Source organism: Tenrec ecaudatus, chromosome 16, assembly GCF_050624435.1.
Source record: "Tenrec ecaudatus isolate mTenEca1 chromosome 16, mTenEca1.hap1, whole genome shotgun sequence".
In the NCBI taxonomy this organism is placed as follows: Eukaryota; Metazoa; Chordata; class Mammalia; order Afrosoricida; family Tenrecidae; genus Tenrec; species Tenrec ecaudatus.
The window spans coordinates 52379308-52406596 of record NC_134545.1 but is presented as its reverse complement, the minus strand read 5'-3'; the positions used below and the strand labels follow the sequence as shown (position 1 = coordinate 52406596).

The window sequence follows — 27289 nt, the reverse complement described above, 5'->3', positions numbered from 1 at the left end:
TGCTATCAGATCATTCTGATCTGGGAATGTAGTGGTGATTCAACTTTAGACATGAATACCTGAAATAATTCTATATTGCATTAATCTGCGAGGAATCTGCTAGTTGACCCACTCCATGGATTGTTAACATCTCTTAAAATTTTATGTTTTGGCAGGTAAACCTAGCCTTTAAGCAACCTGGAAAGAGGCTAGAGCACCAAGGAATTAGAATTGAATTTGTAGGTCAAATTGGTGAGTTTTAAAATAGTATTCATTTTTTTCTTTTCCTCTGATAACTGAATGTGAAGAGGGTTAGATTGGCCCACAAGTAGTTGAATTTTAACTTAGCTTTGTGGAAAGAAGGAATTGATTTTACATAATGGAGAGGATTTATTTCATAAATATATCAAATCATTTGTATTAAATGATGTTTGACTTATCCTGCCTTTGTTTAGGCCTAATTACTGAAAAAATGAAGGGGATTATATATGTTAGCAGCCTTGGAAACTAATTCATGTGAATTAATTGGCTCACTGAAATTTCCGTCTGCCTACATTTTTCACCAGCCTCACTCACAATTACCAACTTCACCTTCATCCTTCCCTTTCTAATTAGCCATGCCATTTACCTCCCTGACCTTTAGTGTGCATGTAGCCAGAAAATTCCATGTGGGAAGGGAAGGTGTAATTTTTTCTTCGTGGAGATCGGCTTCTTAGGTACATTTTCATACCTTTCATACCTCTGTTTAGCAGAGAGTTAAACCATGTAAACCTTTGGGACTGCAGACTTAGAAAAGAGAAAAAAGCCTGTCTTTTTAACACTTTCCCTCACTAGTTTTTAATTTTCACTTCCCAAGTTGTACTGTATGTGTTTCATGTATCAAAACTGGAGTTGGTGACTACTTGTTTACATATCTGTTCTGAATGCGATTGTACTTGAAGGACAAATTATAATAACAAAATATAATTGGTTTTAGTTTTTTTGTGTTTTGTAATTTATCAAGGAAATATACCTTCCCAAACCAAAATAAGAAAACAGTTTCTGAAGAAAGTTAAAGAAATACCTGACAATATGTCAAAACAGTCCAAACATTCAAGGGAATGAATGAATGAATGAATGAATTTTCATTGTTTTAAAAATAAACCCATGCTATGTTACTTGAACTTTTTATGTGCAGGTAGAGCATAGTTTAGAGGTTAATGGAATTCAGACCATCTCTAGTTTATAAGAGATGAATAAGTGTGTTGGTAAAAAGTATTTGCTCTGGAGGTAGAAGTTTGGGTTCTGTTGAAATGACTATTAAGTATAATTGGTCTTTCTGCTTTTTAAAATTTCTTAGAACTTTTCAATGACAAGAGTAATACTCACGAATTTGTAAACCTAGTAAAAGAACTGGCTTTACCTGGAGAATTGACTCAGAGCAGAAGTTATGATTTTGAATTTATGCAAGTTGAAAAGCCATATGAATCTTACATTGGTGCCAATGTCCGCTTGAGGTATGTATATTACAGTATACTAGAAACCGTCAACAGAGTCAAAACTAGTAAGTACCCGCTTCTACTGAATGTCTTGTTCGGTGCTGGTCAGTTGGTTCCGACTTACAGCAGTTTGCCTAGTCCTGCACCATCCTCTACTTCCATTTTCCAATTACAATTCTGGACTGGAAGACTTATGATTTATTTATTTATTTAAAAAAAATTTTAACAATTTATTAGGGGCTCATACAATTCTTATCACAGTTCATACATATACATACATCAATTGTATAAAGCACATCCGCATAGTCTTTGCCCTAATCATTTTTTTCTCTTCTTTTTTTACATTTTATTAGGGACTCATACAACTCTTATCACCATCCATACATATACATACATCAATTGTATAAAGCACATCCATACATTCCCTGCCCCAATCATGCTCAAGGCATCTGCTCTCCACCCAAGCCCCTTGCATCAGGTCCTCTTTTTTTGTCCCCTCCCTCCCCTTTCCCCCATCCCTCATGTACCCTTGGTAACCCATACCTCGTTATTTTGTCATATCTTGCCCTATCCGGAGTCTCCCTTCCCCCCTTCTCTGCTGTCCCTCTCCCAGGGAAGAGGTCACATGTGGATCCTTGCAATCAGTTCCCCCCCCTCCAACCCACTCACCCTCCACTCTCCCAGCATCGTCCCTTGCACCCCTGGTCCTGAAGGTATCATCCACCCTGGATTCCCTGTACCTCCAGCCCTCATATGTACCAGTGTACAGCCTCTGTCCTATCCAGGCCTGCAAGGTAGAATTCGGATCATGGTAGTTGGGGGGAGGAAGCATCCAGGATCTGGGGGAAAGCTGTGTTCTTCATTGGTACTACCTCGCACCCTAATTAACCCATCTCCTCTCCTAAATGCCTCTATGAGGGGATCTCCATTGGCCGACACTTGGGCCTTGGGTCTCCACTCTGCACTTCCCCCTTCATTTAATATGGTATATATATACATATACACATATATACACATACATACACACACTTATATCGTTTTTTTTTTTTTTTGTATGATGCCTTATACCTGGTCCCTTGGCACCTCGTGATCGCACTGGCCGGTGTGCTTCTTCCATGTGGGCTTTTTTGCTTCTGAGCTAGATGGCCGCTTGTTCACCCTCAAGCCTTTAAGACCCCAGACACTATCTCTTTTGATAGCCGGGCACCATCAGCTTTCTTCGCCACATTTGCTTATGCACCTATTTGTCTTCAGCGATCCTATTATGGAGGTGTGCAGTCAATGATATGATTTTTTGTTCTTTGATGCCTGGTAACTGATCCCTTTGGGACCACTCGATCACACAGGCTGGTGTGTTCTTCCATGTGGACTTTGTTGCTTCTGTGCTAGATGGCCGCTTGTTTATCTTCAAGCCTTTAAGACCCCAGTCACTATCTCTTTTGATAGCCGGGCACTATCAGCTTTCTTCACCACATTTACCTGTTCACCCACTTTGGCTCCAGCCGTTGTGTCGGGAGAGTGAGCATCATAGAGTTCCAATTTAATAAAAGAAGGTATTCATGCATTGAGGGAGTGTTTGAGTAGAGGCCCAAGGTCCTTCCGCCACCTTAATACTTGACCTATAAATATAGACACATAGATCTATTTCCCCATCCTCCTATATATATTTGCATGTACATGTCTTTGTCTAGACCTCCATGAATGCCCTTTGGCTCCTAGCTCTTTCCTCCATCTCCCTTGGCTTTCCTCCTGCCCTTCTACCATGCTTCATCGCCACCTGGGCTAGAGTATACCTCTTCTCTAAGCAACCTTACCCTTGATCATTTCCCACCATGCCTGCCACTCCCCCTTCTCTACCATTTGGGGTCCCATGTTTTTCCCTTGTCCCTGGGTTTGTTAACACCACTTCCTTACCCCCCCTACCCCCCCACCACAAGTCCCCCCGGAACTGTCGGTCCCGTTGTTTTTCCTCCAGATAGTTCATCCAGCCTGTCCTATTCAGACAGACCTGTGGAGACACTAACACGCACGAAAACAAGACAGAGGAAAACAAAGCAACGGTATATAACCAGACAACAAAACAACAAAAACAAACCACTGACAAAGAACAGAACAAAACAGTTCACAAGAGAAAAGCTTATAGTTAGTTCAGGGATCGTTTGCTGGCCCTTAGGAGCGTTTTCCAGTCCAGTCTGTTGGGGCACCACGCCCTGGCCCCAAAGTCCACTTTCAGCATTCCCTGGGGACCTTGCCACTCCATTCCCTTGTTGTTCCGCTGCACTCCCCCAGTGATTTGCATCGGTGTGGTGGGATCAGGTCAGGTGCAATTCCCACACTGTGTCTCCGGTGCTGTCCCCTGTATCGCCCTTAGTCACTGAGGGGCATCATGTCTCATTGTAGGGCCAGCCATGTTGTTCTCTCTGTGGACTGTCTGCTCTACTCAGGAACATCATCATCACGGCCTGGTGGGCCAGGCTGTGCTCCACTCTCTCCTCCTGCCCCTTCATCTGCTCCCGTGTGCTCTGATCAGATATGTCCATCTCCCGGAGCTGCAGAGTCAATGTCGTCCTTTGGAACAAATTCTTTTCGGGGGAGGGGCAGGAATCCACTTAATTTATGGTGCTGGGGCCAGCCTCCCAGACCAAGATTTATTTTTTAATGAAATGAGATTATTTAGTAATTTTCTTTTACTTAAAATTAATAGTGCGTTTCAGGTAAAATTTTACCTAGCAAATTCCCATTTAACAATTTCTATGCAAATTATTCAGTGATACAGTGACATTTTTCTCAATGTGTCATCATTCCTACTCATTACATTCTAGTTATGTCCTTTCCGACATTCTAGTTTCCCTGTTTTCTTACCTTCTTACCTGTGCTTCAGGATAGTTGTTGACCTTTTGGCCATATGAAGATGATGTTGAATGCAGCTCATTATTTGTAGGTGGTACTGCAGTGTAGTTGTACATAGGGTCGCTGTGAGTCGGAACCGACTTCACAGTACCTAACAACAACATTTCTTAGCTTATGAACCAATCTGTTATTTAGCTAAAAGGGACCTCAAGGGATAATACAGGTTTAAGGTGAAATAATTTTGTTTTCAGGTGTTCGTCTGAAGGAGACCTTTATACCTAGTTAGCCCAGTAAATACAGACTTTTTAAGAATTTCAGTCCAGTTGCACATTTCCCTTCTTTTCTTTCAGGATCCATCTGTTGTGGCCTTGATCAGATGGTGGTAGTCTTAGTTGGGCACCACTGGCTGAATCTCTTCTCCCACTAAAACACACACAACAAAACATTCTCTAACAACTTCTACATGTATTATTCAGTGCCGTAGATTATACTCTTTGTGTTGTACAGCCATTATTGATATCCCTCTATAAATTGTTCCTCGACCATTAATAGCAAAAATTTCCATGGTAACCATAGGTCAAGTTTGGATCCTTCTTTCTTTTTAGTTCTTTTCCTGATAACAATATTCATATCTCATACACTTCCATTATTAAATCACTTTTAAAAAGAATTGTATAGGGGAGGGAGGGTAAAAAATAAGGAGCTGATGCCAGGGGCTTAAGTGTGGAGCAAATGTTTTGAGAATGAGGGCAATGAATGTACAAGTGTGCTTTGCACAATCAATGAATGTATGGATTGTGATAAGAGTTGTATGAGCCCCTAATAAAATGATTGAAAAATAATTGTATATACATCATCACAATCAGTTCTAGTGCTCCTTCCTGCTTCCTACATTCATTGATTGATCCCCACCTCTTCCCAATAAACCAGTGCATCGTTCATTGTCTCTAGAAGCACTCCTGTGCTTCACAAACTGGGAAACCCAACAAAAACAATAATATCAAAAACCCAAAATGAAACAAATAATATAAAGATAAAAATAAGGAGTAAGAAAGAAAAGACCACCAACAAGATTTAAAAAGTCAGAGAAGAAATATCTGTCATGGAGCAAGTGGAGAACCATTTGAGCCTAGAGAAAATTCAGGGAAGGTCACGAGACCAAGTATCATACCATTGTTCACTGCACCAGAATCAAGTTTACAGTACAATAATCTGTCTGATAGGAGAGCTGTGCAAGGCCCTTGCTTGTGATTAGAAGCTTAATCTGACAGACACTCTGCAGAGGGATTTGGGATCCCATTGTCTTCCGTAGCCTTTTACAAAGTGGGTGTTCACAGTTTAAGCTCTGATACTTTTCCCTTCATCATAATTGGATTTTGTTATTGTCATTTGTGGTTCACACAGCCTGGCGTGCTTCCTCTGTGTGGGCTTAGTTTATGCCTTACTTAGATGGTTGTTTGTTTAAATACAAGCCTTTACAGACCCCGGACTATTCCATTTGATAGCCTGGCACCATCTGCTGTCTTTACCACTCTGCTGTAGCACCCTTATCTTCAGGGATCTCTTCATGAAGGCGAGCATGCAGCGGAGCCATGTTAGAAGAATGAAGTATTATTGGATTGGGGCTAGATTTACGTGCACTATAATCATTGAGGCTTTGGTCTTTTTCCTTTTGTTGTGGGTGAGTTGAGACCAATAGTTGTGAGACCCGGAACACTACGCATCACATTGGCACGTATGTAGAGCATGTCCCTGTGTCCTCTGCGGTGATGGCCCTAAGCCTTCAAACCCTGAGAGCCAGTCTTGCTTTAGCTATAGCTAGAAAGTATCCACAACTGGGTCCCCCGTGTGATGTATTTGATGTATGAGGGTAAGACAAAAAGTATAGTACTAGTCCCAGTTCATACACACATTGAATTCATCCCAAACAACACTGTTTACATATGCCTCTGGGATCAGTGGATGGTTGCAGACAAGTTCTCTCAATAATACACTTGTCTTGGTCTCATTCAGAGAAGGTCCAATTAAAACTGGTTTCCATGTGTACTACTTTAGATACATAATTATTTTCCTAGAGCTTTGTTACATTCTTATTCAGTGGCTTTGGTTAGTGCATCTTTTTTTTTTTCTTACCTTGATAAGGGGTTAGGGCAGTGGTTCTCAACCTACCTAATGCCACGACCTTTTAATGCAGTTCCTCATGTTGTGGTGACCTCCAACCATAAAATTTTTGTTGCTACTTCATAACTGTAATTTTGGTACTGTTATGAATGGTAATGTAAATATCTGAAATGCAGGATATATTTTCATTGCTACAAATTGAACATGATTAAACTTAGGCATAGTAATTAATCACAGAATAATATGTAATTATATATTGTGAAATATTTATGTGTTTTCCAATAGTCTTAGGCGACCCCCCCCCCAAAGAGGTCGGGACCCACAGGTTGAGAACCACTGGGTTAGGGAAAGAGCAATGCTTACTATATGAAAAAACAACAAAATAAGGTTAAATGGTCTTTATAGCTTTTGAGGGAAAATAACATATTGCATTAATAAACTGTGTAAAAAGATTTAAAAGCAAGCAGTGGTTTCCAAGGGAATCGCAAACCCAGGTCATTTCAAGGCAGGGAGGTCAGCTCAGAGGTTATGGTGGGTGGTTTTAGGACTCCAAAGGGGTAATCTTGACAGCCTTTCTCAAAGGACAAAGAATGATCATGGGAGTCTCATGAAGAAATTTTAAGAAAATTGAAAATTAGATTGTTGAGAACCGAGGCCAGGAAAGTGGCACTAATTATTTCCTGCCACCACAACACACTTGCTTTTTCGTTGCGGGCAGCAAGGGCTGCGCTAGGAGAATCTAAGGGGAAAACCTTCACCCATCCACTCTGCAGCATTGATTTGTCTCTTCCGAATTCTTTTTGTTCTCAAACTCAAAGACCCTTTAAAAGGACCATAGCTTGAGTTTCTTGAGGATGCTAAAGCTGCGTTCTTGATAAGGTAAATTGAAGAGCACAGAATTCTTCATAGAAAGGTTAGAGCGAGGCTAACTTACATCTTCTAGGAAAATGAAGAGATCAGCTTTTCAGGCTCTGTGAATAGATGAAAGTCATCGATGAAACACTGCCTTTGGTAGTGTGTAGACATAAATGGAGGATGCATTGAGAAACAGTAGCTTCACACTTTGATTTTTGTGTAATAAAGCTTCCTATGTTTTGTAGCAAGACTTTTATCTTTCAGTTGAATTCCCTTGTCCGAATTGTCCCGCAAGTGTTTTTCATTTGTGGTGTCAAGTGAATAGTCCTCTAAATTCATTAGTTTACCAGTGTTTAGTTTTAGGAATCTCATTTAGTATGTGGTTAATAAAGGATTCCCTCAAGTTTGCTTGAGAGCTTGCCAAATTCTTCCGAAAAGTTATCTACACAATTCTTGAAATTGAACTTTGTATTTTCTTTCACTGTCAGTTTTTCTTTTTAAATTATACCGCCTTCATAAAGTAAATGACACTATAAGTTGATTCTGGCGGGGTTTCCGCAGGAAAGGGAAACCTCTGCAGTTAGCGTCTGCTCAGCTAAAACATTGACATTTATAATACACGAATTAACTATCTTCTTCATTAACTTTGCAGGTATTTTCTTAAGGTGACAATAGTAAGACGGCTGACAGACTTGGTAAAAGAGTATGATCTCATTGTTCACCAGCTTGCCACCTATCCTGATGTTAACAACTCTATTAAGATGGAAGTTGGCATTGAAGATTGTCTACATATAGAATTTGAGTATAATAAGTCAAAGTAAGTATCTTTTGCAAGTGGATAATTTAAATCTTTTATGAAAATGAAGAAATCAGCTTTCCAGTCCCTTGAAAACAGATGAAAGTAAGGATAGAATTGACAAGCAGTTGGTGTAAACAAACCAAACAGAGTCATTGACTTGTTCTGGCTTTTAGCAGGGTGTCTTTCTTACTCTTGTCCTAGTGAGTATCGATTTGGCTGCTTTTTCCAGGGGGTCTCACCATCTCACAAGCAAGCCAGTCCCATAGTGTTGGTAATACTTTATAAGAACAAACTAAGAGCATCTTTTTCAGACTATATAATACTTTATTGTTATTAATAAACTTTGAGGATGCAGAAATGTCTTCTCACTCACTTCCATCAAGCTGCTGCAGACTCGTAGTAACCCTGGAGGACAGAGTAGAACTGCCGATCTGGGTTTCTGAGACTGTAACTCTTTATGGGAGCAGAAGGCCTTGTCTTCCTCCTGGGGGAGATGTTGGTTGTTTTGAACAGCTTACCTTGTGGTTACCAGCCCAATGTGTAGCCCCTATGCTACCAGGGCACCAGAATAAGTTAGGAAATAAAAATAACATATTCAATCTCACCATTTAATCGCTATTAATGGTTTGTTGAGGAGCCTGGTGGCATAGTGGTTAGATGCTCAGCTGCTAACTGAAAGGTCAGGGGCTTGTGCCCATTAGCTGCTTTCCAGAAGGTAAGACCTGGCAATCAGCTCCATTAAAGATTCCAGCCCAGGAAAACCTTTGTGAGGCAGTTTTCTCTGTCCTGTTGAGTCAATATAAGTCAGAATTGATTTGATGCCACAAGATAATTGCATCTTGTGTATCTTTCCTGTAGGGTATGACATGTTTCTATATGTTGTCTTTTTGTAGAAATTGACTCATACAAGAAAAGACAATGAATTAATGCTTTTAAAACTTTATTATTAGAAAATTTAAAACATATGCCAAAGCTTCCCAACTTCGGGAAATATCAGTACATGGTGTGTTAGAGTAGACCAGCCTCTAACTTCCATGGGGTCCATAGGAGCAATTGTACAGTTTTAATATATAGAGATCATAGTAAAATCATGGAAGATAGGAGAGACTGTAAAATAAAGGAGTCAAACCTTACGGGAGCATGCTTATCTCCTGGATGACCATGACCTCAGCAGTCAGGTCCCTGCAGAGAGTGGGAAGACTGGGAGGGGAGGAGAGAGGATCTCTTTTTATTTCTGACCAAGGCCTATATATACTTAGGGGCATGATTACAGGTAACCACATGTCACAGGAAGGGGCTGTATAATAGACATATGCATGACAGGAAGGGGATGAGCTAGGGGTGTACACTTAATAGGAAGGGGAGGGACTAGGGGTACACATGTGACAATATGGGCGGACCCTAGACTCAAGATGGCAGCCTAACCTTGGTTGTCCTTGAGTTGGCTTGACCTCCCTGGCCTCTCCTTCAGGGAAACAATCTACTATCCTTATCACAGGATGATTACTCTAGATGACTGATAACCCCCAGGGAGAATAACCTCTAAGTGGCTTGTGATGACCTCCAAGTATGCAGTCATTTACCATGTGTAGCAAGCAGCCTCTTAGGATTGGCATATAAATGGGTAGACAACCTGGGGAGAAATCTTACTGTATCCCACAATAGTGGGATTTTTTCTGTCTATATTCAGGCCCCAGACATCATATAATTTAAGAATATGTGTCATTTTTAATAGAACCACACTACCATTAATATATCTATATATGAACAACTCATTAAATCATCAAATATCCACGTTTCTCCTATTGTCTCATACATGTCTTTTTTCCCCCCACATGGTTTGTTCAAAGTGGTATCTGAAAAGGGTTCACATTTCATTTGATTGATTCATACATCTCTTTTAATTGATAGATTTTTTTCACTTTTTCTTTAGCATTACAAATCTGTGTAATCCTTTTGCCACATTCTTCCAATACATGATTTTATTGTTGATATCTTTCCATTTAGGAAAATCACAATTTATTTAATTAGTCCCTGTTGTTTGTCCTGGCCATTATCTAACATGTTAACTGTCACTCCCAGATTTGTATCAATAAAAATGTGATAGATGTGCCTTCAGAATCTTAAACCATATTGCTGCTCAAATTGACCAGATAGTTTGGGACTTAAAACTTGTCAGCTGGACTCACTCTTCAGACTGACATATGGCATTATTTAACCTTTGGAGTATTGTTTTGAGATCTGACCTCGGGAGAAAGCAAAATCTCCTCTCGGGATTTTAGAAAGTCTCGGCATTCAGTATGGGGAAGAGTGCCAGATTCTCACAGCTGGATCCGTAGGTAACATCATGATAAATGGAGAAAAGATTGAAGTTGTGAAGGACTTCATCTTTCATGGACCCTCAGTCAGTGCTCATGGAAGCAACAGTCAGGAAATCAAAAGACACATTGTTTTGGGTAAATCTGCCGCACAAGACTTGCTTAGAGTGTTGAAGAACAAGGATATCACTTTGAGGAATAAGCTATGCCTCTCCCAAGTCATGCATTTTCAAATGCTTAATATGCATATGAAAGTTGAATAAGGAAGACTGAAGAATTGATGTAGTTGAATTATAGTGTTGACGAAAAATATTGCAAGTACCATAGGGTCCCAAAGAACAAACAAATCTGTCTTGGAAGAGGTACAACCAAAATGCTCCTTAGAAGCATGGTGAGACTCGGTCTCACGTACTTTGTACATGTTGTCATGGGAGACCAGTCCTTGGAAAAGGACATCATGCTTGGTCAAGTGGAAAGACAGGGAAAAAGAGACCTTGGACAAGACTGATTGATGCAGTGGCTACAACAATCTCAGACTTAACAATTGGGAGAATGGCAGGAGAGGGCAGTGTTTCATTCTCTTGAACATAGGCTGCTGATACGTTGGAACCAACGTTACTGCACCTAGCAAACAACAACTGGTTGACTATCACATCATTTCAGGGTACCTGTGAAAGATTGCTGGTTACAACAATCTACTCAAGCTATCGTGAGATACATCCTTACCAATATTTCACTGTGGCCAGGTAGTTTGTGAGCTGCAGCGTTCTGGCACTTAGAATAATGGATATTATTATTGGGGATAATGAGTTCTTGTGTAGAGTTGTTAATGTTGAACAGTATCTTTATATACCTAATAAATATTCCAGCATAAAACTCTTAAGTTCCTATCTTAGTTAATTGTTGACGTTCTCTGAGAACATAGTTGATTTCTAAGTAAGACCAACAAATTAGGCTGAATCTCTCTCTTTGAGGTTTGTTAGTGATCAGGTAAAAGTCTATCTTCCTTAGCATAGGGAATGGATGGGTTCTTTAAGAAAGAAGGCACATTAAACAATGTAGATAGTCCAATGACATTCTTAATAGTTATTACCCTAAAGATGTCTAATATTTTCAGAAGGATATATTTCACTCTTGGTTTGTTTTGAAAACGTATATTTAGTAAGTGAGGTATATTCTTTCCTTAAAGGTATCATTTAAAGGATGTGATTGTTGGAAAAATTTACTTCTTATTAGTAAGAATAAAAATCCAACATATGGAGTTACAACTGATCAAAAAAGAGATCACAGGAATTGGTAAGTTGAAAGAGTATTTGAATTAAATTTCCCAAATGATATGTAGTTGGAGTAATACATTATATAGCCATTTCACTAAGCAATATGTGTTTAAGGTTCCCCTTGTTTTTCCATGGCTTTTTAGCTTACTTCATTTTCATGCTGAATAGTATTCCATTGTATGGATGTACCACAGTTTGTTTATCCATCCTTTTTTTTAGTAAGTTGAAATTTTTAAAAACATTTATTGAAATTCTTGGCAATGGAGATAATTTTGGTATTATTATTCTGAACTCTTTGGCTTCAGTTCCTCTCTTCCCATGATAAAGCATTTGTTTTCTTTCTTTGTTTTATTGAGCTGAAATTCTCATAACCTAAAATTAAGTATTTATAGGGAACAATTTTTCCATGCCAGAATCTGTAAGTCAGCATTGGCTAGAAAAACAGAACCACTAGAAGTTATATGTATGTGTGCATATGTGTGTTTATGTGTAACTTATGCATGTTGTCTGTGTGTATATGACTCATGCCAAGGAATTGGCTCACAATGGTAGGGGCTGGCCAGTCTTGAAATTTTAGGGCAGGGATATGGCAGATTTTAGCTTATTTCACCAGCTATTAAAAGACTAAGTGATATTAAGACATTAAGACCAAATTTTAGGTTCTCATATTTTGTTGAAAAAGTAATTGTTTACCTAAATTTTAATTTCTGATTATAAAAGTTTTATTACAGAAATGTAAATAATCATAAATGTAAATAATATAAATAACGATAATAAACTGTAAATAATATAATCATAACTATAAATAATAAATATAAGTTATCTTTGCCTATTGCATATTTTATTACATTGGGGTCAGTACTGTATATTTGAGTGTATTTTCCTTCCTGTAAATGTGTAGGTTCAGATAGTTTTGTAAAAGCTCAATCCCTGAACCCTCTATAAAATGATTTTTTAAAAACGCTTATTCCCCAAATTTAACATTTTAAAGAACTATACAAGCTGAAATCAACGATCGACACTAGTAATGGTGTGTGTGTGCACATTCAGTGTGACATCTTGCCTAGGTCAAGTTAACCAGCTCTGGGGAGGGAGGAGAAAGATAGTTGCTGAGAGAGCGAGCAGGGCAGTGGTTAGTTCTGGTGTGTGTTGCTAGCTCCTATACTGTAGCAAATAGCAGAAATAATTGAAGGTACTCGATGGATTTTTGTACTGTCTCTTTGGGAAGAAAACATTCAACGATGAGCATGTTAGGCATAATTTTAAAAATGGGAAAAAATGATCGACATTGTCATAAAATGGGATAATAAATTACATAGTACCGAATAGGAAATCGGAATAGGTATAAGGCTGGAAATGATGTTATTGGAATATTTAAATGAATGTGATTTATATTATTGCACTAGGACCCAGTACCACAACAGAAACAGAAACAATCGCCAAATACGAAATAATGGATGGTGCACCAGTGAAAGGTAACACATTTTTCAGTTGCTTCTTTGGTGGTGTGCGTGGTGCAGACAGCAGTGTATGAAACAGTTTAATTTGAAAGCATTCAGTGTGAAAGTATTTATAATTGCCTCAAACTACTTTTACAATGATGGTTCTGAAGATTGTCTTTGTATAGATACTTTGTATAGTACTAATAGTACTTCCTAGTCTGAATGAAGTCTTAATTTAGACTTCCAAAGAGATGTTTTCTATATTATCAATTTACTTCTGGATTTGTAACATTTGATTGTCTTTTGTTTTAACTATTTCACTCTATAAATCTTTTTGTCTGATTCTGAGTATAAGATGTAGTGTCAAATCACACCAATCCAAATCCACAGCCATCTAGTCAATTCTGATTTACAGCAGCTAGATAGGGCTGCTGCTGTGGGTTTTTGAGAATGTAAGTCTTTATGTGAACAGATTTCTCCCATGGAGCAGCTAATGGATTTGAATCACTGACCTTGTGGTTAATGTTTAGCCCAGTGTTTAGCCCATAATTCCACCAGGACTATGAAGATGCCAGATTGATTGTTATGGAATTTTGGGAGCCCTGAGTGCCCCTAACAAAATAAGCAGGCCCATTACTAGATCACCTTCTGTGTCTAAGACACTGAAGCCAGTAATTAGCATTTTAAAAGTTATACCTTTGAATTTTCATCAGCAATATTAACTAGATGTTAATACCTAGGAACATGGCAGGGGAGGGGGGGGAAAAAAGGAGCTAAAAACAAGTACGAGAAAAATGAAAATGTGTGGAATTGATTGTAGTGATGATTACACAACTCTTAATGTGATTCTTAATATATGCAAAAATTATTTCAGAAAGTAGCTACATTTATTGTCAATGAGATTAAGAGACTGGTGGTGCAGCAGTTAAGTGCTTGGCTGCAAACGAAAGGGGGTCATTTCCACCCCACTTCGTGCGTGGGTCTGCAGGAGAAAAGACCTGTTGATCTGCTCTCATAGCTTAGAAACCCTTGGAGCAGTCCCGCGCTCGTGGAGGGTGGCCGTGAGCTGGAGGGGCAGTGTTAGTCTCAACCACCGTTAGAGGTGAGGCTGTGTGTGCTTTGTGCTCTGAAGCTCCCTCCTACGTTCTGAGTGAAAACTAAGCCCACTGCCATCAAGTTGATTCTGACTTGTAGCGACCCTTCAGGACAGGAAAACTCTGTTCTTGTGGGTTTTGAGACTAACTCTATGTGGAAACAGAAAGCTTCTCTCCCTTATCTTTCTTCAAGCTGCTGACTTTGTGGTTTGCAGCCAATGGCATTATCTACTACGCCACCAGGGCACCTTTTTGATGGTATGTATATTTCACAGATGGCAAAAAGAGCTCTAAAGAGGTTAAATACAAAACAATTACCAAAAGTGACCAAGCTATTGATTGCAGAGCTGGGGTTGGAAGTCAGGTGTTTCTGGCTTTCTGGCCCGTGGCTAGTCCCCCCCCCCCCCTTTTCCATATTTATCCTTGTACTGAGAAGCCCAGCCTTATCAAACCCTAGCAGTCACAAAGTTTAACATAAAGGAATGGCTCTTCTATTTTTACTCTATGGTCAAAGTATTATACTTGTTTCACAAGAATATGCAACAATCAGCATATTGGCTAGGAAGGAAAGTTGTCTTTCTGTCCATATTTGTGGCTTTGGACTAATTAGTAATAAGTATTCAAAAAATTTACACATGACTAGAAATTAGGATAAACTGAGAAGGCAGAAGATAGCAAAACTGCATGCAAATAGCACATACCTGCTGGAAACTATTCTAAATAGATGACATATATATTAACTTTGTTGTCTAAGACTTCCCTATGAGGTAGGTTAGTGTTATCCTTAGTTAACTCAGAAGGAACTTGAAGCAAGAATCTTGAGTGACTTGGCCAAAGTCGCATAGCCAGTAAGTTATTGTGTTTAAAGGCAAGACAGTCTGGCTCTAGAGCAGTAATTTCTCACCCAGGGTTAGTTTTGCGCCCCCTGGACTATTTGGCAATGTCTGGAGACGTTTTTGGTTGTCATGCCTGGGATATGGTACTGGTATCTAGTGGGAAAAGGCCAGGGTGCTGCTAAACACCCTACAATGCTGCAGGACAGCCTCCACCCTCAACAGTGACCAGCCCCAAATGTGATCGAGCCAAGGTTGGGATAAACACTGCTTTTGAAAGTTTGTGCTATTCTGCATTTTAACATGTGAGACACCTGACGTATAGGTGCCTTTTCTATAATGCTTCGTCCTAGGCATGGTGTAACTGTCATTTAATGAGATGAAAATTTTTTTCCAGGTGAATCAATCCCCATAAGACTATTTTTAGCGGGGTATGACCCAACTCCAACAATGAGAGATGTGAACAAAAAATTTTCAGTAAGGTACTTTTTGAATCTGGTCCTGGTGGATGAGGAAGACAGAAGGTACTTTAAGCAGCAGGTATGGCACTTCCCATGCCAATGTTTTGTTCTGTGAAAGTTAAAAATACCTAGAAAGGACTCCTTTCTAACCTTTGGATTGAGCTGTAAATAGATAAGGGTCTGATGAGGAGGTCAGCAGAGCTCTTACACACCCTGCAGGAATCCCAGGTGAGCAATACTGTGACTAGACTGTTAGTTTTTTCTTTTGAAATAAAAGTAGTACCTGCCCCACCCTTTTAAATAATACAGACAGCAAAGAACCAAGAATGGATTAAAATTCTCCAGAAGTCTACCATCACTCTGATTCGTTTTCCCGACGTGTTGCTCTTTAATTTGTCCCTAGTGAACTTCTAAAGGGTACATAGTACCATGGTTTCCTTATTGGAGTTTATGATTTGCAGTTTTCGAAATGTCCGTGCGAGGACTCAATTCCAAGACTCCTTAAAGTAGTTACAAACCGAGTTTTCATATGAACATCAGTGAAAAACTTTTGGTAAATTTTGAATGAAGACTGAATAGATATGTGTTTTGAATTAGATTAACAAATATTTGAAAGTCAAATCTTTGTGTTCGAACTAAAAAAAAAAAGACAAAACTATTTTTTGTTTTTTTAAACGTTTTATTAGGGGCTTATAAAACTATTTTTTGTAAACATGATTTGTCCTTAAGGTTCTCACATTTCAGATGGGAGAAACAATAACAATTATATGTAAATTAACAGAAAACTTAAACAATGAATTGTGACAGTCATTTAGAAGAGATAACACTTACTCTAGCAATCTTGTCATAATGCTGAATAAATAAATTTAGGTATTCATAATTTCAGATAAAATTGCATTAAAGGTACCATTTAAAAATCACTACAAACGGTAGCACTATTGGAAAGTATACTGCTTCCCATAGCCCCAAAAGTTTGTGAGTTTATGTGTTACTGATTTAAAATATTACTAGTCATGATTTTTGAAGCAGATTATTAATAGAAATCTCAGGGTGGCTTGCTTAATATTGGAGAAGCAGAACATAGAGGTTCGCAGAGTGTGGGGAAAGGGGTCAGACAGATTTATCTGAAGTGCATTCGAGGCAGAGGGCAACTCACTTTGGTCGGTGGAGGTGGGAGGCGTAGCCATGGAAAGGAGGGAGATAATTGGATAAAGGATGTGGAAGGCCTGGTTGGAAATTTATCCTGGAGGCACTGAGAACTATTGATGAACTATTCACTCATCAACAATCCAAGCACTGTTTTAGTAAGACTAATGTGGTAGTGATCAACTTCTCACCTTCCCTGCTATTGGATTTGGGTTTGATTCCTGAACAAGGCGCCTTCAGCGGAGGCTTTTCTGTTACTGTGAAGCTGAGTAGGTTTCAGTGGAGCGTCCATGCTAAGATGGACTAGAAAGCAAGGCCTGGTGATCCAATTCTGAAAATCAACCCCTGCAAACCCTATGGATCTCGATGGTCCAAGGTGCAGCTGCTCACGGGGTTGTGCAAGTCTGGGAAGCATCGTGTTGCACTGTGCATGGGGCTGAGCTGGGGGCTGGCTCCATGGCAGCTCCAGACAACAATCTGGTAGTGATCGGAAGAAAGGAGCCTTGGTCATGGAAGGCAGAGCCATCCATCATCTGGAAGCTCTTTTAGTATCTAAGGCTGAAGTGACCAGGACTATTCAGTGCCCTCGAATGAGGGCAATGGAACATAAACCAAAGTTTCATTTTAGAAATGCTTTAAATCAGCAAGAGCTAGGATCTTCTGTCAGGTTGAATTGGTGGTGGTGGTGGTGTGCTGCTGGTCAGGGGGCAGAGGAGGCAAAAGGCCACCCAAGATGTGAACTGGAAGAAAGCTCATTTGTTTGGGGAACTTTGAGTGAAGAAGAGTTAATGTTGTGGTCGATATTCAGGTGGCATTGTCTGTCACGGAGGTGACACATTAATTTGTGGGTATTTTGTGTTTCTTTTACTAGGAGATCATTTTATGGAGAAAAGCTCCTGAAAAGCTGAGGAAACAGAGAACAAACTTCCACCAGCGATTTGAGTCTCCAGAATCACAGGCGTCTGCTGAACAGCCTGAAATGTGAACTGACTAGAGGATCACAAGATCCTCCCAAAACTGTTGAGATCAAGTTAAGCCGTTAAAGATGTGGGTTGCAGTGTGTAGGGGAAAAAAGGCCAAAACTTCACTTGTAATCGTCTTCCTTTATCTTACAGTGCTGCATTTATTTTAGGGTACAACTAATGTTCTCCATGTATATACTTAAAAGTAAGCGCTTTCTTTTAAACACTGAAACTTTCTTAAGCTGCCATTTTTTATTGTATACTTTGATTCGATGATAAGCACTCAGATATGCATACACATACATATTAAGGATTTTCCTGTCAATAGGCTGGTATTTGTAGCTTTACTTTCTGCATAACAGTGAATATCTTTTTTTTTCTCCCTTGTCATGTTAATTCTCTACATGCAAAGATTTAAATATTTGTGTTCAAATAAAATGAGAAAACCTAAGTGGCCCTTATACCCAGCAGAGATGCAAATGGTATATAATTTTTTTCAAACTACATATATATGAGTTAAATTCAAGAAATGCCTCTGGAGTGTTTCACTGTAGATGCTTCTGAGTCTGCTCTTTCATGGCTTCCTGATTTGTGTCCTTTTTGAAGTTTTAAAGTCTTGCTATGAGTGGATTGTTTTCACAGGATGGTGTAGCATGTCATTATGGTCACCTTTCAGAGCAGGGAAAGTATATTAAGTAATCATCTGCTATTCTAGCAGTACCCCTGTATGTTTTCTGCCATGTGGAACTGGCCTTGTGTTGGCATATTAGAATTTGTTAAAACTATAATTTTTCTATAAATACACATTTCTTAACTGTAAGCAGTCTTTTTGCCAGATAGGTGGATATTATTTTCTTGACCTCAAAAGTGTATTCACCTTATTTCCCAGGAGGACTTTGTGAAGGGAGGACCAGGGAAGCAGTAGTTATCCAGATCTGGGCACTGTCCTTGGCCACACTGGAGCTTTGGCGAATTAAAGTTCAGATTGAAACCACATTCACAAAAAATCCTTAAAGTAATTTGTTCAGTGTGTCCCAAAGGGGAGAAAGGCTGCACTCACCTGTTGCTAGGCATGGGGTCTGAAACACTAAGTAGAGGGTGTAGGCACCAACACGAAGCCTGCTGTGTGGAAACTACTTCACTTACAGTTTTTGTACCAACCCTTTTTTATACACTTCAGCGCAAGTCTTGTCAGTTAGCCGTACTCTCCGAGGAAGCGAAATCACCCGTTGCGTTTCTGTAACCCTGTTGACCACTATGGGCCTTTGACAGAGTGATCGGGAACCGGCTGCTCTGTCGGAGGAGAAGTTCCATGTGCTGGAGCTTGATTTTAAATCTGGATTATCTGTGAAGGGTAATACTTTCCTTCATGTAAGTGCCTGTTTAGTTTTGAAGTTTAAAAAATGCCAAATATTTTCATGGCCACTTGCATGTAGTAACCTAAAAATATTCAAAGCAATTTGGAAAATCAGTTGTCTTTAACCAGCCTCAAATTGTGCAGCCATGATGTGTATAATAAAGACTTTGAAACATAAGGAGCTTGCATTTTGAATGATTAAAAAAGAATAGCTCTATTCTCAAATCTGTTCTCATTGTCAGATTTATTGTTGAAAATAGGATTTCAGTAGCTTAGGAAGCATAATTTGTGATGATAAGTTTTTATATTACTGTTTTAATTTTAAATGGTTATGTAATGCTAATAACCCAGACCCACTGCTACCTGGTCAATTCTGACTCATAGCGACCACATAGGAGAGAGAAGAATTGGTTCTTAGGGTTTCTGAGACTATAAATCTGTATGAGAACATACAACCTCGTCTTTCTCCAAAGGTTCAGGTGGTGGGTTTGAACTGCAGTAGAGTGCTTAACTACAGCACCACCGGGTTTTTTGGTGCCATGTTAGGTGCTCTTGCATTGATGCAGACTCACAAGACTCAGTGACCCGATGTGCAACAGAACGAAACCCAACCCGGTCGTGGGCTATCCTAACTGAGCTCACTGCTGCAGCCACTGTGTCTGTCTCTTTTTCCTGCCCTCTACATTAGCAAGCTCCATGCCTTTTGCCAGGGACTGGTCTCTCCTGACATGACTAAAGCATGTGAAAGGACATTTCGCCATCCTCGCTTCTGAAGAACATTCTGTCAGCACGTCAAGGCTGATTTGTTTATTCTTCTGGCAGACAATAAGTATTCTTTGCTAATGCCATGATTCAGATGCATCCATTCTCCAGTCTTCCTTACTCTTTACCCATTTTTCAGACAAGAGTAATGAAAACACCATAGTTTGGGGCAAGCCCCCCTGGCTCCTGACTTTGACATCTTTGATCTTTCACACTTGTAGGGGTCTCTGTAGCAGATTTTTGCTGTTTCCATTAGTACTGGTCCATAGACCTTGATACCCTAAAAAATAAACCCACTGGCCATTGAGTCAATTCTGACTCCGCACTGTACACAGGATGTCTTAAATCTCTACAGAGCAGGCAGCCGCCCACATCTTTCTCCACCTGGTGGCTGGCAGGTTTGAACTGTTGACTTTATAGTTAGCAGTCCAACACTTATCCAACAGCACCATCGATTCTGACTCATAGCGACCCTGTGCAGGGTTTCCAAGGTTGTAAACCTCTGTGGGAGTAGGCAGCCTTATCTTTTACCTGCAGTTTGAAGCACCACCTAAAAGGAATGGAAACTTCCGTAAAAGCAAAATTTTTATGTTGAACTTTTCCATTCCATGTTTATAGAAGTATATATGCATAAAGAGGAAAATATATATGTGTGTGTAGTCTCATAAAACTTATACTACTCGTTCCTTCCAAAGGAACCCTCGGGGCATAGAGCTGTTCTTTGGGCTGCTATCTGCATGGGCAGTGGTTTGAAATCAGCCACTCCATGGGAGAAAGATGGGTCTTGCCACTCCCGGAAGAGTTACCTTCTCAGAAACACAGGCCTTCCACCGTGTCCTATAGGGGTGCAATGAGTTTGAATCAAGTAGATGGCAGTGAGTCTGGCATTTTGGTATACAGCTTCAAAGAGGTACAAAGAAGGTATTAAAATAGTTTAGTGCAATTTCTTCCCCCTGAAAAACTATAACAGGTTTGAACTGTGTTCATAAGACTAGTAACATGCGGGGTCAGCCCCAATTCCATCTATGTGGACACCCCCATCTCCCCCCAGAATTCACTTCAGAGGACATTGAAGCTACAGCTCAGGGAGAGGGGTGTGTCTGATCAGAGCACACAGGAGCTAATGAAGAGATGAGAGAGTGGAACACCTCTTGGCCCACCCAGCTCTGAGGATGATATTCCTACTCAGAGCAGCCAATGCGCAGACAGGACTCTCCAGAGACGGCCCCAGCACGAGACAAGACATCCTTTACGGACCCATATTACTATGAGGGACAACACGAGGCAGAGTGTGGGGATTGTGCCCGATCTGACCCCACCACATCAGGGTGAAATGTAAAGGGACATGTAACAGAGCAGCAAGGGGAGCAAAGCAATTATGTCCCTGGGGAATACCAAAAATAGACTTTGGGGCCAGGGTGTGGCACCCCAGCAGACTTGCTGGGAAAACACTCCTAAAGGTCAACAAACAGACCTGGAACTTTTATTTTGATGTCATTGTTTGGCTTTTTTTCTTTTGTTTTGCTCTGCCTTGTTTTAGTGTTTATGTGTCTCTATGTCTAGATAAGATAGGCGGAATAAACAATCCAGAGGAGAAAATGGGGACTGATGATTTTGGGGGGGACAGGGAAGAGGGGGAAAGGAAGTGGGTGTTAAACCCAGGGACAGGCAACAAGTGATCAAAAATTGATGGTGAGGAGGGCGTAGGTTGCCTGGTAGGGCTTGATCAAGGGCAATGTAACAGAGGAATTACTGAAACCCAAAATGAAGGCTGAGCATGATAGTGGGACATGAGGAAAGTAAAAGGAAATAGAGGAAAGAACTAGGAGGCAAAGGGCATTTATAGAGGTCTAAACATAGGCATGTACATATATGTTTATTAAGTATCAAGGTAGCAGCCCAACATTGGGCCTCTACTCCAGTACTCCCTCAACACAAGAACACTTTGTTCTAATAACCTGGCATTCCGTGATGCTTACCTTCCTGACAAGATAACTGAAGACAAACTGGGTGCATAAGCAAATGTGGTGAAGAAAGCTGATGGTGGCTGGCTATCAAAAGATATTGTCTGGGGTCTTAAAGGCTTGAAGATAAACAAGCAGCCATCTAGCTGAGAAGTAAAGTCCATATGGAAGAAGCATACTAGTCTCTGTGATCATGAAGTGTCAGTGGGATTAGGTATCAGGCATCAACAACCCCAAACAATCATATCAATGTGAATAATAGGGAGTGCAGAGTGGAGACCCAAAGCCCATCTGTAGACAATTGGACATCCCTTACAGAGGATCACAAGGAAGAGATGAGCCAGTCAGGGTACAGTAGAACACTGATGAAACAAACTTTTATCTAGTTCTTTAATGCTTCCCTCCACTGTGACTCCATTTCTAACTTACAAATCTGGCTAGACCAGAGCATATACACGGGTAGAGATAACTGGAAACAGGGAATTCAGGATAGATAAACCCCTCAGGATCAATAATGAGAGTAGTGATACCAGGAGGGGAAAGGGGAGGTGGGAGGAGAAAGGGAGAACTGATCACTTTGATCTACATATAACCTCCTTCCAGGGGGACAGACAACAGAAAAGTGGGTGAAGGGAGACTTCAGTCAGTGTAAGACATGAAAAAATAATTTATAAATTATCAAGAGTTCTGAGGGAGTGTGGGGGAGGGAGGGAAAAATGAGCTGATACCAAGCGTTCAAGTAGAAAAAATGTTTTGAAAATGGCAACAAATGTACAAATGTGCTTGACACATGCATGCATGTATGGATTGTGATGAGCTGTATGAGCCCCCAATACAATGATTAAAAGACTAGTAACAACTGTTGGTTTGAGCCTAAAAGCTGTTGTTTATGATGATTTTATATATGTACATCTAATCTTAGTATGTCTATATACTTATGAATAAACACCCTGAAGTATATATTAGCACCCCCTCTGGATGATTTATGCGAATGCGTGCATTTTGTGGTGGAAAGAACAATTTGAAGCCAGGAGGTCTTAGATTTGTATCATACTTTACTAACACCAGGGCAAGTTACTTTACCCTATAGAGCTCCATCTAATATTCTTAAGTGGTGGTTGGGCATTAAAATTTTTTCTAGGGTTCCTTTGTAAAATTTCACTATTCCCATCTTTTCCACATACACACCCTAATTTACACTAATCCACCATTTCCTGCTACAACAGTTACTATAGTTGGCTTTCTTGTCTTAGATCTGTCCAAGTTCATCATTGACACTTTCTTATCTTTTGCTCAAAGACAATGACCAATTTGTAAGGTTTCAATATACCCTTACCAACTTTGGAGTCCTGTAGGCACTGTGGAATAAGGGTTGGACTGTTACTGGCGAGGTCAGCAGTTAATACCCACTAGCTGCTCCTCTGCTCTGAAACTGCTCATTTCTCTAACCACCTACTGGCCAATTTGAGTGGGTATTTGTGCTGTTTAATGTAAGGAGCCCTGATGGTGCCTTGGGCTTCAGTGCTCAGCTGTTAGCATGTGCTTTAGAAACTACTCCCAGGAGAAAAACAAAACAAAGATTCAAGAGAAAATTAAGAAACCCAAACCCATTTCTGTGGCGTGGATTCCAACTCCTTGTTAGGTGCCATCAAATCACTCCAACCCCTAAAGACCCTTGGGTACAACAACATAGCATGGCCTGTCCTGGATCATCCTCACAATTCATAGCAACACTACAGAGGGTTTCTGAGGCTTAAGTTCTCTATAGGATCGCCATGAGTTGGAGTTTATTCTGGAGCACACAACACTGGTGTCTAATGCTAACTGTTTTTATCACCAAAAGTATCAGAAGTTCTTTAAGGGCAAGAGATTGTTAACTTGTATTCCTGAACTTTAAAAGTATTCTGTGAATAATAAGTTATGTAGCAAATTGTTACTGGAATGTTATCTCATACACAGTATTACATAGTGTCCATTCAAGTTGCAAGGAGTTTAGTATTTTAAGTACAATGGGTGAAAAGTCTGAAAAATGAACGGCATGTTTTGAATTGAACATCTTGCAACCTCATAAGAGGGCACAACACCTAATCAATGCAAATGAAGCTAAACTTTGGCGAGACTACAGAACACACAGTTGTTGCCATGCGGCTGTGGCACATTAGCTATTACTAAGAGACAAACTGCTCACACTAAAATCTAAGTACTATACAGCTGCCATGCATGTTGCCGATCTAAAATCTTGTGCATCCACATTCGTTGGCAATCTTCGTGCGGGGTACAAGTTAGGTTTTCCTACTTTTCGCTAGTGGGAAATAAAAAGACAGCCCCTTCCCCCCCAACCCCCCGAAGTCCCTGGATCTATCAACTCCACTCAGAGACTACACAGGACAGAGCGTGACGGCTCCTCGGGTCTTCGAGACCCTCATCTTTTCCCCACAAAAATCCAAGGAATCTCTGAGGAAATTTCCCTTTTTGTACGTAAAGTCAGTGTCCCCCAAAGACGGCGGCGCCACACCAGCTCCGCTAGGACGCTTCCCCGTACCGTCCACGTGCTTCTGGGGGCAGGCAGTCTGCGTCACGTGACGCAGCGCGCAGGTCCCGGTTCTCAGTTGTGCCGTCCCCGAAGATGCCTGCTGATCTTCTCTCGAGAAAGCGGGCCCGCTCGCCTACGGCACAGTAAGAATCTATCTCGGATAGCTTTGACTCGCAGGACTTCCCTTTCCTTTCCGACCAACCATGCAGCATTCCTTTTGTGAGCGAGGAGGCGTCTTTTCGGGCAGCTATCGGGCCGCCTTGGGTCTTTCCGCACAGCGGGCGCTGGTGGAGCGCGTCACTGCCCGGCGCCGTGTCCCGGCGCTGCTCCTTGCTCTCGGCCGGCGGCTTCCATGTCCTTACCCCGGTGTGCCCTGTTGTGGGCTCGGCTCCCCGCGGGGCGCCAGGCTGGTCACCGGGCAGCTTTCTGTTCTGCCCTCCGCGCACCCGTTGGGCCCTTTCCTGGGGCTCTGGGGCGCGTGGCCGCCGCCTCCTCTGCCTCCGGGGGCTCCAAAGCCCCCAACACGTCCTTGTTTGTGCCGCTGACCGTGAAGCCTCAGGGCCCCAGCGCCGAAGGCGACGTCGGGGCCGAGCTTACCCGGCCTCTAGACAAGAGTGAGTGTGGGGCGGCGCAATGGTGGAGGGTGGGGTCTGCAGGCACGGGGTGCGAGAAAGCTGCACGCCCCTCGACCCCCCAGTCCTCTGGTCCCAGGTCCCCGGGAGCTTGGCACTGGCTGGTTAGTGTCGGTCATCCCAGCCTTGGAGGGTCGGTGTCTGGTTTACTCCCCAAAGGACCCTTGGTAGCGCCGTCGGGTGGACATTGGAGTGCTATCAGAAAGGCTGGTTCAAACCCACCAACAGCCTCCGTGGGAGAAAGTTGAGACTGCGCGCTTGTAAAGATGCACAGCCTGGAAACCCCCTGTAGGGTCTCCGTGAGTCGGAATCGACTTGCTGGCTGTGGATGGGATCCTACCTAGGAGGTGACATTTCTCTTTTAATTTTCTTCTCTCGGTGTGTTAAACCTTTTTGTGTTGGAATGACTAACGTAGTTGAGTCATTTTCATTCTGTTCTGTCTCTGCTACCTTAAAAGTGTGTGTGTGTGTGTGTGAGAGAGAGAGAAAGACAGAGAGAGAGAGAGAGAGAGAGAGAGAGAGAGAGAGAGAGAGAGAGAGAGAGAGAGAGAGAGAGAGAGAGAGAGAGAGAGAGAGAGAGAGAGAGAGAGAGAGAGAGAGAGAGAGAGAGAGAGAGAGAGAGAGAGAGAGAGAGAGAGAGAGAGAGAGAGAGAGAGAGAGAGAGAGAGAGAGAGAGAGAGAGAGAGACAGAGAGACAGAGAGAGAGAGAGACAGACAGAGAAAACAGCGCGAGCAGTTTGAGTCTGCGTGTAAAGCCAGAGGAGGACTTCTTTCAGGATTCTGTCTCCGTAACTGAGTGCTGACACCGCCTAAACCATGCTAGGCTCTCAAGGTTATCAAGGGAAAAACAAACTCAGGTCCAGATCTCCTTCCCTCAAGGAATTTAAGAGTTTTGTGAAAAGGGAAGACATACTGATAACTAATTGTAATAGATGGTCCAGACCACTGTCAATGAGTACATTCCAACGGATAGTGATCCGATATAGGATTTCCAAGGTTTTGTAAAACTTTTTGAGAGCAAGCGGCTTCATCGCTCCCCCTCATGACACAAAGCAGAACACGATCAGGGTGTCCCCCAAGAGGTTGCAGGTATTCCGATCATGCGAGCCCCAGGAAGAAAGGAAAAAGATAACAACATGGGGTAGTGGGTTTTGTGTCCTACACTAACCTTGGGTAGCTCTGACAGAGAGACTTGCCATTGTTTTCAAGAAGACCTGTGCAGTTTTTGACTGTATTGCTGTATCTCTTTACTTACTTTCTGGTTGATGAGGGAGATGAGAGAATTCCTTTGGACCAAATAGAAATGTTATAGCTGTCCTCATACAATCTCCAGGCAGTTCATCTTGACAAGAACCAGTGGAACCTGTGTGGCCATTTTAGAATAGACTACAACATGCTATGGATCAAATCTTATTTTCAGTACAGGACTTTCAATAAAAAATGTGATGGGATTTACAGTATATGTTAACTCTTTGACTTACTCTTCCAAACAGGGTTGAGGAAGGCTTCTCACTTTTACTGGGAGATAGAAACTCTATTATTTGAATAATGTAATTGTGTTATTATTTTAAGGTGTATAGTGATTTGTGTGAACTGGTTTGCTTTATGTATTGTATTCAAAGACAGGTAAATCTTTCTTTTGTGTTGTGATTCCAGTTTACCTAAAAATGACTGCTGTTGTAGTCAGTCTTCACATCTGGGGACTTTAGTCCTGGATGCCCCCTGGATGAAGCTCGCAGATTGCCAGCACCAGCTTTGTTTTCGGGAGAATCCCCGGGTAACTCATTGGCCATTGTGCGCTGGGAAAATTTTCATCGCCCTTAGATAGCTTTGGTTCAGATAGTAAATTTACCATATAATCTTTTCCACATTGTAAGGAGAGGCTGTAGAGGTTAATAAAGTTCTGTGATTCGTTGTAGCCACGTGGTTAAGGTGATCTATCTCTCCATTGAGATCAGGACAAGAAGCTGATGGTTGTCAGTTTCTTTCGCCTGCTCCTTTCCAGAAACGTGGACGTACTTCAAAGCCCTGTCCTGTTGCACCTTGCCGTCAGTCCCTTGGTTGGGGGATGTAGAGACTCATTGTCTCCCCTGAAGTAGTTAATATTCACATACTAGCTGTTAATTCCTCTTTGGTGTTTGTCTGTAGACTGGACCGATATATATCTAGCTACCTATCACGTATCTATCTCTGCTTGGATTTCTCACCTGCGCCTCACTTCAGCATATCCACGACAACTGTACCCTTCCCCTTCCCCAAAGCCGGTGCCTTCTCCAGTACTCCTATAAAAGGCACTGGATGCTTGAGGCCAAAACTGGTGGTTTGGGTTTTTCCCACCCTTCCTTCCTTCCATCCATCTAACAACCAGAACATCTGATGGGCATATCTGACTGGTTGTGTTGCATAGTTCATTGAACTCAGTTAGC

At 41.3% G+C, this 27289-nt stretch overlaps 2 protein-coding genes across 3 annotated transcripts in view; both read left to right on the top strand.

Annotated features, from left to right (window-relative positions):
- The window catches only part of VPS26A (VPS26 retromer complex component A), a 39094-nt gene extending 16436 nt beyond the window's left edge, over window positions 1-22658 (top strand). The window contains exons 3-9 of the mRNA XM_075534631.1: window positions 156-231; window positions 1319-1475; window positions 7936-8100; window positions 11590-11696; window positions 13084-13152; window positions 15444-15586; window positions 17525-22658. Of these exons, the coding sequence (XP_075390746.1) occupies window positions 156-231; window positions 1319-1475; window positions 7936-8100; window positions 11590-11696; window positions 13084-13152; window positions 15444-15586; window positions 17525-17638 (831 nt within the window). The 3' untranslated portion in view covers window positions 17639-22658. The remainder of the gene's footprint in view (window positions 1-155; window positions 232-1318; window positions 1476-7935; window positions 8101-11589; window positions 11697-13083; window positions 13153-15443; window positions 15587-17524) is intronic.
- A 1680-nt stretch (window positions 22659-24338) lies between these two features.
- SUPV3L1 (Suv3 like RNA helicase) overlaps window positions 24339-27289 on the top strand; it is a 34157-nt gene continuing 31206 nt past the window's right edge. The window contains exon 1 of one of the 2 annotated variants that reach the window (XM_075534011.1): window positions 24339-24374. Coding sequence is in view for 1 of the 2 variants with exons in the window: in XM_075534010.1 (XP_075390125.1) it covers window positions 24584-24845 (262 nt within the window). In the remaining variant the exon portion in view is untranslated. Of the gene's footprint in view, window positions 24375-24545; window positions 24846-27289 lie in introns of those variants that run through there. The other variant, XM_075534010.1, reaches the window with a different exon arrangement.